The following is an 11489-nucleotide window of genomic DNA, read 5'->3' on the forward strand; positions in this document are numbered from 1 at the left end:
GCCGCCGCCTCCCCAGGTCCGGGCCGCCGTAGCGGGGCGCACCCGCGGCCGCCCGGGTCTCGCAGAAGTTGGCCCCAAACTGAAGAAAGTGCCTGTGCGAAGAGAGCAGGTGAAATCTGTGGCGATCACGCCCTCGGCGGGTCCTCCCGAAACGGGGTCCCTGGCGGCGGCGCGGGCCAGCCTGCGCTGGCGGGACCGCGACCGCCGTCCACTGACCGGCCCACTGCAAGAGGGGATGCCCGGTGGTGGACAGCCTCCGGGTATATACAGCACGTTTCCTGGTTTTTCCTATGAAAGATTTTATGGCAGAATTAAAGACTTTATAGCGCACGTGTGTGGCCCCGGGGTGTAACTGAAGCGACAAAATTCACCCTCCGGTGGAAGAACTCTGGTGCCCATTATTGCCTCCTGTTTTTACTGTTTATTTATGTATATGAGAACTGGGGTGGGGGGCGCTGAGAGTCTCCCCAGAGACAGAGCGGGGAGCAGAACAGGCGGATCCACTGACACCCACTGCTGGGGGGGAGACAGGAGGGGTCTAAGGCGCCCGTGGGTCACTCCCTGGCTGGGGGGGCGGGGGCGCGGGGGAGTGTCAGACTCAGGCTGCAGTGGCTGCCCATAGCTTGATTACCCTGTCTTGAACCCCTGAGCCTCCAGGGAGCCCCCTATTGCCTTCTTGGCTTTGTGTTTCCCCTGTTGTCTAAGTCAGCGTCTGGCTTTTACTCGGGGACTGTCCTCTGTCTTAAAGGCCCCCCCACCCCTCCACACACACACCCCCACCTCAGGGAGCTCACAGAGGTGATCAAGGAGAAAGACAAGGGCGTGAGCGGAACAAACTGCAGTAGGGTGGGAGAGGCAGGAGCCGAGCGAGGACAGAGAAGAGAGCGGCCTGGAGAGGCCCGTGGGAGGCAGCAGGAGAGCTCTGAGTCTGCACGGGGTGGGGAGACCCGGAACTGGGCCCTCGGGAAAGCAGCCGCCGAGATGGCTGGAAATGAGAGCAAGGGCGTCTGAGGGAAGGAGGGCAAAGACGGGGGTCAGCCTGAAGGAGGGCAAAACACGGGGAGCAGGGCGCAGCCTGAGGAGGGCAGGGGACAGCCTTGGGAGGCGGCCAAAGCACAGTGGCCCAGAGGACAAGGTCAAGGGGGCTGGGGGCTGGCCCTGCCCCTGAGCCCTGGCAGGAGGCCCGGGGCTGGTGACCGGGCTTAGGGGAGGATGGAGAACTCTGGCTGCAACCCCGACCAACACTGCCCCAGCCCGACTTCGTGACCCTGGACAAACGGAGTGTGGGCTTCCCAGAGAAACAGGGCCCTCGCTTACATGTGCCCTTGGTCAAGTTCTTTATTTGCTTTAAAAGATTGATTTATTTTATGCATACAAGAACTGGGGTACAGGCCAGAGGTGGGGGGGTGAGAGGACTCCCCAGAGACAGGGTGGGGAGCAGAACAGGTGGATCCACTGAAATCCACTGCTGAGGGAACAGTGCGCGGGTCAGGAGAGGTCTGCCTGTAGGTCACTTCCTTGACCAGGGATTGAACTCGGGCTGCGGCCAGCTTCATAGTGCTGCGCTGTAACCCGCTGGGCCACCAGGGAGGCCTCATCAGGTTCTTGAAAACTCAGTATGTTTAAACAGTGCCCAGAAAATATTCATTAAACTCAGTTGATGGGGATTGCAAGGTTTACTGTTTTCAAATCAAAGTCACCCAGTTGAAGTGTCATGTGGGACAGAGTCTTTGTCCCCACTAGGGGCTCAGAGCTGGGCCTCTGCCACTGCTCCCAGTGTCTCAGGGTCTCCCCCAAACTCAGGCCCTCTCTCTGTGCCCAACACCCAGGGCCACTAGAGGGCGGCACTCACTACAGCTTCAGGCCTGGGTGAGCTTGGTTGGGCGAAGAGCTGCTCCCAGGAAGCTCCGCTGGCCCTTGGCCTCTCCTCCCACCTGACTCAGGGCCCACATTCACACCAGGGGCCACCCCCATTCTTGGAGCAGAGAGTGACATGTTATCCAGCCTGGCGAACCTGAGCAACCCTCTCCTGCGCCCACTACCCCCTTTCAGGTCCTGCATCTTCATCGGTCCCTTTTGGGGAAAGGGAAGAAGAAACAGAAAGAGGATGCTGATCCCTCCCGGGGCGCCAGACCCTAGGAAGGGGAATTCTTTTATTTTATATAAAGATTAATTTAGGCATACAAGAACTGGGGTACAGGCTAGAGGTGTGGGGGGGTGAGAGGATTCCCCAGAGACAGAGTGGGGTGCAGAACAGGCTGACTGACTGAAATCCACTGCTGAGGGGAGCAGCGGGGAGACAGGAGAGGTTTGCAGCATCATGTGGGTCACTCCCTGGCCTGGCTGGGATCGAACTCCTGCTGTGGTGGCTACAGACTTCGTAATGTGCTTTAACCCTGGCACCGCCAGGGAGGGCCCTAACCAAACTCTTTAACCCAGGCCAGCCTCCCAGGGCACAAAGTTTGCTCCCGTCCAGGTCTGATGCCACACAGGGGCAAGTCCAGAGACCCGCCTCTCCCTCTGCAGATGGGTCCCCAGCCAGTCCTCAGAAAGGCCTTCGGGGTCCATGTCATTCACAGGCCCCTGCTCGTGCAGTTCCCACGTGGGGGGGGGAAGCCTTCAGTGACTGCTGCTTTTTGGGGGGGGGGGGCCGGGGGGAAGGTTTTCTTTGCCCAACTCTGGCCATTCCAGGCTCCAGGCACAAATGCCTCCTCCTTCCAGTCTGGAAACGGGGAAATGACGCGTAATTTATGAGCACACCAGCCCAGAGTGCAGGAGTCACACGCACAAAGGGCCGGGTAAATATTTAAGGATTAGAGCCAGCTGGGGAGAACCACAAAGGCTGGGACAATGGGGGGCTCTCAGAACTCACTCTCGGGGCTGGGCAGCGGGGCCCAGTGTTGAGTCTCACCAGAGACTCTGCTTTTGTCCGCTGAAGGGCCCTCAGCTGCTGGGCTGTTGGGAGCCCAAGCTGGCTAAAGGGAGTTAAACAATCACAGCCTCTCCAGCCCCTCTGTGCACAACTGGCAGAGTCATTTCGGGGCTTTTGCTGTGTCCGGTAGTTAATGACCTGGAGTGACCACTTCATTGGGCTTTGAAATGCTTCTGTGGAGGCCGGTGTATCCCCTCTTCACAGCCTCCCCAGTTAGCCTCTCTTTAAAAGCCCCGGGCAGAGCAGGAAGGGGTTACCCTGCTTACCCCCAGGGAGGTCACCAGAGAAGGCTCCTGCTCTGGGCCCTACAAGGCCTTGCCCATCTCATTTCTAGACCTGACTGCCTATAAGTTGTTTCTTTTGCCAGAGTAAAACAAAACAAACGGGGCCTCCCTGGTAGCGCTAGGGTTAAAGCACTAGCCAGCTCCTGCCAGTCACTTCAGCACCAGTTTGGTCCTGACCAGGGAGCCACCCACAGGGCAGCAGACCTCTCCTGTGTACCAGCAGTTGATTTCAGTAGATCCCCACTCTGACTCTGGGGAGCCCTCTCACCCCTCCCCCAGCACTTCTGACCCACACCCCAGCTCTTGTATGCATAAGTAAATCAATCTTAAAAAAAAAAAAAAAACCAGAGCCCCCCTGGTGGCACGAGGTGAGGCGCTGCGCTGTGAAGCTGGGTGCAGCCTGCAGCACGAGTTTGATCCCTGGCCAGGGAGCGACCCTCAGGGGCGGCAGGCCCCTCCTGACCCTCCTGCTGCCAGCAGGGCACTTCATCAGTCGGCCTGTTCTACTCCCCGCTCTGTCCCTGGGGAATCCTCTCACCCACTCCCCACAGCTCTGGCCTGAACCCCAGCTCTTGAGTGCATAAATCACTAAATCTTTATTTTAAGAAGTGGAAGAAGGGCGCACAGAGCGCAGACCACTCTGGGCCTTAAATTCCCCAGCATGAACAAGCAAAGGGCTGGTCCTGAGTGCCCTGCAGATTTCTAGAACCTTCTCCTTATGGAAAAATTCTTTGTCTCCTTGACTAGGAAGAGGGCATCCTGGGCCTCCCCAGGGCGCTGCCAGAACGTGTGCTCCTTTTCAGGCCCCCTGGGCTGCCGCTAAAGATGGAAAGGGGAGCTAACCTACATCCCGCTCAAGCCAGGCCTCAGCTGGTTCTGCGCGGCCCGCGCCCGAGAGGGCGTCCTCTGCCGACTCTCAGGGAGGACGACGTGACCCGCATACTGCTCCCCCAACCTGGGAAAACGCCTCCCCTCCCCAGCCGGCGGCCACAGGGCACCCAGGTTCAGGGCTCGCGACCAGGTGCGGGAGGGAGCGGCTGGGCTGACTGCTGGGTGCGGAGAACTGACCCCACGCGGGCGGGAAGCCGCCGACCAGCCCAGAAGGAGCCAGAATTGGGGGTAAAGTGGGGGTGGGGTGGAGGAGCTGCTTCCGAGCCCCGGGGGAGGGGAGGTGGGTTTGCACCGATCCAGTTCAGTTTTGACTCCTGCACGACCTCCAGCGGGTTTAAAGAGCCGAGCTGGAGGAAGGGGGCGCCGGGGAGGGGGCGCGGGGGTCCCACAGCGCGGGGGGAGGCCCAAGCGGGGAGGGCCCAGCCCAGGCCCTAGTCAAAAATCGTGGAGGGGGCAGCGAGGCCTACCAAGTGGGCGGGCGCAGGACGTGACAGCCGTGGGGTCTCGCCTGGCCGCCCCCTCCCGCAGCCGAAGCGGAACATTGCGAATTAGCGCATTTTGCGGTCAATTTTCCACCGCTTAAGAAACGCGGAGCCACCCGCGTGAGCAGCACCCCCACCGGCGCCCGAGCGCGCTGGGATTCCTGGGCCTGGGCTGAAGAGGGGCAGGAGGTGCCGGGCCCGGTGCGAGCGGAGGGGCGGGCGGGCCCCTTTATGGCCGCCCCAACTCTGGAGAGGGGCGGGCGGGGCCCCGCTGCGGCGCGCAGGACCATTGGTTTGCTAATGTGCCCGAGTTGAAAGGCGCGCCGGCGGTTTATGGGGAGGGGTCATAATTAGGGGACAAATTGCCCGGCTACCCGCGCGGCTGGCCGGGGAGGGGGAGAGGCGCGGCCTCCGAGCGCGCGCAGCCTCGCGCAGGTGAGCAGCAGCTGGAAGCCCGCGCTCCGCGGGGCGCCGCGAGTTCCGCCCCGAAGGGGCGGGCGCGGGCGCGGCTTTGTGCGACCCCACAAAGCCTTTAACACCCGACTGCCCGCTTTGTGTCCCCGCGCCGCCCTCCCGCCCCGCGGCGCCTTTGTACGGCGCCCCCCTCCCCGCCCCCGGCCGGGACCCCCTCTCCGAGGCTGCTCAGCCCCCGCCGCCCCGGCGCTTCAAAGCTGCCCGGCGCGTGCCAGAGTCCGCCGTCCGCGGGGCCCTGCAGCTCCGCCCCCGCCCCGGGGCGGCGGGGACCCTGCGTGCGGGCCCCGTCGCTCCCGCGGGAGAGTTCCGAGCCGCCCAGGCCGCGGCCCCGCGCTGAAAGGAGGGCGGGCCGCGATTCTCCACGCTGCTGGCAGCCTGGGAACGCCGCCGCCTCCGCGACCCCGCCAGTCAATACCCTGTAGAGGGCGGGGTTGGGGCAAGATTGCCGAATCGAGCGCTGGGGCGCCCCCCCCCCCACCGCTTCTCCCCCTTATGCTGGGGGCCTGCAAAGGTCAGTTTGGTCATTCCTCTGCAGCAGGGCGGAATGGCACAGCTTTTGCGTGCAACTGCCCCTCCCCCTTCCTCAAAAGCAGGCGCGGGGACCCGCATGGTGGGGAACCCCATTTTACAAACCTTGAAGCTAAGCTCAGGCGAGCTCAGTAGAGGAGGAGGCCTGCCTTTGGGCCTGGGACTCCTCCCCGGCTTAACCTCCCCGCAGTGGGCAGCTGGAAGAGGTCTGCCGAGGTAGGCAGAGTCCCAAGGCCTAGCTCACACTCTCCCTGCAGCTGAGGACTCCCGGACCCCAGCACTGCCAGAATTCTGGGAAGCGTCCCGCTGGCCCTCCCAAAGTGCAGGGCAGGCTCTCGCCCGGACCCTTCCCCACACCCCCCTCCCATTTGTGGGGACTGAGGGAAGGTCTGTGGAATAAATTCCCAGGTCTTCGCTGAGGGAAGGGGTCTGTTGCCTGCCTGGAGCGGGACTGGTTCCCGGGGGTGCGGAGGTCACTCTGGCACCAGCCAGAGCAGCTCCCTCCCCGGCGGAAGGGCCGGGATGTGTCCCTGGGACGTGTCCGCCTACGCCTCCAGCCCCTGGGCTGGCGAGGAAGAGGCTGGCTGAGCCCGCGGGCGGGCTGCACGCTTTAATGGAACACATGTTGCTGCGTGGCCCCGCGGCCCAGCCTGCGCCCGGCTTTGAGTGGCTACAGGCAGAAAATCGCTGCATTGTCCCGCCATTAGGGCGACTAATGTGCCTTGCCGGGGTGGCCCGAGCGTGAAGCCCGCAGAAGCGTCACCGGGCTCGCTCCCAGTCTCCGTGTCTTCATCAGGCCCAGGCCAGGCACTCGTCACGGTCGTTAGAGCGCTCAGCAGGCTGGGCCACGGGCCTGGGCCTGGCAGTGGATGCCCCAGAGACCAGAGGCATCCGACTGAGCAGGTGAGGCAGGTGTCCAGACCCAGACCCCAGGGCGACTGGCTGGGACAGAGCAGGAAGGGGTGGCCTGGACCCCAGACTCGGGGAGGGGAGTGGGGCCACAGTGAGAAAGGGTAAAAGGGGTCTCTCTGGCGGGAGGGGGTTCCTGGAGGGGAAGCTGAAGTCTGGGGGCGGTTTCAGGCCAAAAGAGGTGGGGAATGCCCTGTCCTGGTGCACCCCCCTTTTGTCTCCTCCCCCCCAGGGGTCCTCCAGACTAGGAAAGCCTCATTGACATGTAAACGAGGGGCCGTATAAGGGTGGTGCTGCCTCCCACTGGCCCAGAAGCCACAACATGGGCACTGAGCCCACCGCCCAGGGCAGCGCCAGCGGCCCGGCTGGCAGCTTCCGCAAGGTTTGGGGGCCTTGAGGGGTGCAGGGTGAGGCCCGCCTAGGCCCTGCAGGGATGGAAGATTAGAGGGCCATGGTCCTGTCTTCTAACGGTTGTTTGTCCACAGATCTCCAAACCGTTGATGGAGAAGAAGCGACGGGCACGCATCAACGTGTCACTGGAACAGCTCAAGTCTCTGCTGGAGAAACACTACTCCCACCAGGTGAGGGAGTGAGCGGTGGGTGATGAGATTCCAGCACCATCCTCTCCAGCCAGACCCCAGCTAAGAGCCCTTTTCACATATCTGCAGATCCGAAAACGCAAGTTGGAGAAGGCGGACATACTGGAGCTGAGCGTCAAGTACATGGAAAGCCTTCAGCACTCGGTGCAAGGTAGAAGGCAGGTCCTGGGCGGGGAGGGGGGCCTAGAGCGACGTGAACCCTGAGCCATTGGATTCAAGGCTGGGTAACTAGGTCAAGGAGGGCTGGCAGAGAGCCTCAGGGCAGGAGGTGGGAAGGAGAGGGCACGGTTGAGTTGTTTTTTTTTTTTTCAAAGATTTATTTATGCACACAAGAACTGGGGTACAGGCCAGAGGTGCGGGGACCGATGTGAGGACCCCCCAGAGACAGAGTGGGGAGCAGAACAGGTGGAGCGACTGAAACACACTGCTGAGGGGGATGCAGGGAGACAGGAGAGGGCTGCTGCGGCCTGGGGTCACCTCCAGGGCTGGGATTGCACTCAGGTTGCAGTGGCCGAGGGCAGCTTGATGGTGCTGCGCCTTTAACCTGGTGCCAGCGGGGAGGGCCCTGGCTGTGTAGTTTTAATCCGGGCTGGTGAAGGTCTGGACCCTAGGGCAGCCGTTTGGGTCTCCTTCTCTTTCCTTCGTCCCTTCATTCTCCCCTCCCGTTCTCCTCTCTACATCGCCCTCCTTCCTTCCCAACCCTCCATTTCGGTCTGCTCCCCTCTCCCCTAGGGCTCTGGCCGGTCCTCAGCGGGGCAGAATACCCGTCAGGTTTCCGCGGCTGTCTGCCCGGTGTTAGCTTGGCTCCGAGGCGCGGAGAGGACGGCGGCGGCCTGCGCTGCCCCCTGGCGCACGAGCGCTCGGCTGGCAGCACCACGGACAGCGCCAGCCTGGGCCAGGGGGCGTCGGCGCCGCGCGACCCCAGCGTCCCCGCCGTTTGGGGTTCTGCTCCCGCTGCGGGCGGCTCCCTGCCTTCACCACCCCGCCTTCCCTGCATCGTGGCGCCACAGCCAGCGTCTCACCGCTGCGCCGAGAGCCCAGGGCTGGGGCTGAACGTGTGGCGGCCCTGGTGAGACCCCGCTTCAGACTCAAGAAGGCCCCGTCTGGGCTGAGGCCCTAGCTAGAGACGTTTGAGCGCCCCGGTGATGGTGGTCGGGACCCTAGTCGTCTGTTCTGGTCTCAGCCGGGAGGGTGCGGCAAACCCGCCAAGGCGCGAAAGCCCGAGTCTCGCCTAGGCCAGGGGCTTGCATCTAGGTATGTCCACCCCTCACTCCAGCGTGCCCTCCAGAGGCCGGGACCCCTCTCTCCTCCCACCCTCTGATGGGGCTGGGAGGGGAAGTCTGGAGCTGCACCCTTTTCCCAGGGGCCCCGAGCGGGCAGCCCGCCCCCTCTCCCGCCCCCGGGCCTCCACGCGGTGGGAAGGCCTCGGTCGACTGCGGCGCAGAGCGGACCCCTGGCAGCGAGGAGAATCGCTGCCCCGCCCAGGCCCATTCAGTGGGCCGAGGATGCCCAGTTCCCACCGGCACAAAGCGCGCCGGCCCCGCCCCGCCAGCAAGGGGCCCCCACCCCACCCCCACCCTGGAAGCTTTTCCGGCTTCCCCGGGGCTACCCCCTCCGCACGCGGCGCGGCCCGCCCCTCTCGGAAGATCCGTCGGAGCTACCAGGTCCTCAGCCGGCCCGGGCGGGGGAGAAGGAAGCCCTGCCCTGCCTCCTATCCCCCAAGCTTGGGAGGGACCCCGCGGGGGGGGCGGGCGGGCCAGCCGAAGGGCGGCTATGGCGAACCCGGGTTCTGTCACGGGAGAGGTCACCTTCCACCCTGGACAAAGACCCCGACCCACAGTGCCACCGCGGTAGCTCCACCCGCCACCCTCGGGCTGCGGGAATATGCGACTCCCGACAGCCTTCAGAGCGGTCCGTGAGCGCTCATTCTCCCGAGAGGACGTGGTCGCTGAGCGCGACTTCGAGCTGGGACATGCCGTCAGCGCTCCTTCCTGGCCCCGCACGAGTCGTGGCCCCGCGGCAGCCTCGGGGTCTGGGAGCCAGCACCTCCTCCCACCTGCTCGGAATTCAGAATAAAGACTGAGCCTGTGAAATGGGTAAGAGACCACGAAGGCTCTAGTTTCTCCCCCAGGCTCATCTCTTTGCGCCACATGTGGCAGCTTTCTGTAAAACACCTCCCCTTTTGGGTGTGCGAACTCGTCCTGCTCAGGCTGTGGGTTGAGCGCCCGCCCCGCCTCCGCGGCTCGGCTGCCCACTGCACCCAGCAGACAGACGACACAGGCGGAGCCCGGCCCAGCTGCGATCTTGCGGGCGCCTCGCCTCTGGGGCTGTCGGGGTGGGGGGCTACTTCCTCTCTGGACCACCAGGTGGCGATGTTGCTTTGTGCGCGGGGCGCGCCGCCCGACTCCGCGGCGGGAGTGGGGTGCGCTGGCTCCTCGCCCCCAGGGCCTGTCCTTCTCGTCTTTTGAACCACTCCCAGGGGAGCCAGAGCCCAGAAGACATCCCCAGGGCTGCCCTGAGGGCTTCTTGTTGCTCCGTGCGCATCCCCCTCCTTGGAGAGGGGCAGCCTGTGCTGGAAACAGGCATGGACACCAGTGGAAGAATTCGGGGCCCAGAGGGAAAAACATTGGGGCGCGGCTGCCTAGCTCCGGATAGGGCTCCCAGGGGTGTTTCCATAAAACCAGCCTAGCAGTGCTGGGTGCAAATCGTTAGGCAGTTTTATTGGATTCTGTACAGTAGAGAAATGCTCAGTTGTCAAAAAACTACAAACAGACCCTGGCTCTGGATGGACGCGGAATGGACACAGAGCTCGTCCTCAGCCCACCCAGGGTCAAGCTGCTTCTCAACGCAGCCAACAGGTCTGGAGGCTGGACAAAGTGTGCAGGGGTGGGCACCTGGCCCCCAGCTTCCTCCACTGGTGCTCCCTCCTCAATTTTGTAAAATCGGGAACTGGAGGGATTTTGGGTTAGGTCCTCCCGAGATATTGCCACTGGACATGAAAGTGTGAAAAACCAAGGTGAGAGTGGGCCAGGCTGGGGCGACAGTGGCTAGCTGGTGATCTCTGTCCCCCACACGAAGGCACAGCGTCATTGGCCAGGGCTGGACAGCAGCACCCCCGTCTGGCTCACCTGTGGCCAGCTCATCCCCCCAAGTGACCCCACAGTCAGGGGTCTCTGGAGCCGAGACAGGCTGCCCGCCCTGATCCCTTTGCCATTCTGGGCTGGGACCTGTCTGGACTGGGGGGAGGTGGGTGTGGCCACCCAGTGGGCAGAAGCATCTCTGTCATTCCAGGTTGCAGAGCAACAGGGAACAGGACACAGGCAGCTCCTCGCTGCCCCGAGCGCGCCCAGGCAGGTCGCAGGGCAGGGAGACAGCGTTTGTCCTTGTCCCTCCAGTTCTAGGCAACAGCTGTGCCGAGCCACCCCCAGCCTTCTACACACACACACACACACACACAGCCAATCTCCAGCCCGCGGGTCTGCCCAGGATGGAGCAGAGGAGCCTGCCCTGGGGCTGGGAGGAGCCTCACCAGGACCGGGCGGCCTCTCAGTCAGGACCCCTTCCAGGCCAGCCCTGCCCCTGCAGGTGGGGAGGAAGCACGGATGGGCAGGCAGCCCCATCCGAGGAAGCCCCATGCCTGTTTCCTTCAGGCCCTCCCACCCTGCACCCACGTCGGCGGGATGGGAGCCACAGGGCTGGCCGTGGGGTGCTAACGGCGGTCCATGTGGGGAAGGCGCCACGGGAGAGGATGCGGATGTATTGTGCTTCCGATGGGGTGGGGAGTGAGGGCTCTGGGGGGCTGGGGGTGAGGGCCAGGCTCAGGCCTGGGTGCTGCACCCCGCAGACTAGCCCACGGAGGACCCCAGACCACCTCACACCCTGCATGGAGCAGGAGCCTTCAAAGTCCTGAGAGTTAGTGTGGTCACCTGCTCGTCACTATGGAGAAGCGGAGGCAGAGTGGGTCAGAGACCTGCTCAGATTGTTTGGGGGCCGAAGACCCTGTGCTAGAGACCCCCCACCCCGGCGCCTCTCCCCCTGTGGAGTGAGGGCGTGCAGAGCAGACAGGATGCAGTCGGGGGCCCTTCTGCTCCAGAGTGGGCATTTCCCTCACAACTGTGGCTCTGTGTAGGTTCCCCACCCCTCCCCAGCTCCGGAGCTGAGCGGGCGTGCAGCTGGGCATGCAGAGACCACCTTCACCCACGCCCAGCCTCGCTCTGCCCGGAGATGCCAAGCCGGCGGCAGGTTTTGTGCCCCGCGTACTCATGCGGGCAGCCGTCGCTCCTCCGAGCAAGGCCCGCTTGCCGCAGCGGGCAGAGAATCCCGCTCCGTTGACTCTGGGAGGGCTGGCACACGTCCGGGCAACGGTGATGGGCACCGCGGGGGACTGTCC

At 63.7% G+C, this 11489-nt stretch overlaps 2 protein-coding genes across 2 annotated transcripts in view; one reads left to right on the plus strand and one right to left on the minus strand.

Moving 5' to 3' along the window:
- The first annotated feature begins 7000 nt into the window (after positions 1-7000).
- HES3 (hes family bHLH transcription factor 3) lies at positions 7001-8172 on the plus strand. Its single transcript, XM_004679291.1, has 3 exons — positions 7001-7081; positions 7169-7250; positions 7832-8172. The coding sequence occupies exons 1-3, from the start codon at positions 7001-7003 to the stop codon at positions 8170-8172; spliced, it is 504 nt and encodes a 167-aa protein (XP_004679348.1).
- An 850-nt stretch (positions 8173-9022) lies between these two features.
- The window catches only part of GPR153 (G protein-coupled receptor 153), a 6507-nt gene continuing 4040 nt past the window's right edge, over positions 9023-11489 (minus strand). Inside the window, exons 7-8 of the mRNA XM_012722051.1 lie at positions 11297-11442; positions 9023-9155 (exon numbers count right to left, since the gene is read on the minus strand). Coding sequence (XP_012577505.1) covers positions 9023-9155; positions 11297-11442 — 279 coding nt within the window. The remainder of the gene's footprint in view (positions 9156-11296; positions 11443-11489) is intronic.

The sequence above is a fragment of the Condylura cristata genome, unplaced genomic scaffold, assembly GCF_000260355.1.
Source record: "Condylura cristata isolate star-nosed mole 26May11 unplaced genomic scaffold, ConCri1.0 scaffold00008, whole genome shotgun sequence".
In the NCBI taxonomy this organism is placed as follows: domain Eukaryota; kingdom Metazoa; phylum Chordata; class Mammalia; order Eulipotyphla; family Talpidae; genus Condylura; species Condylura cristata.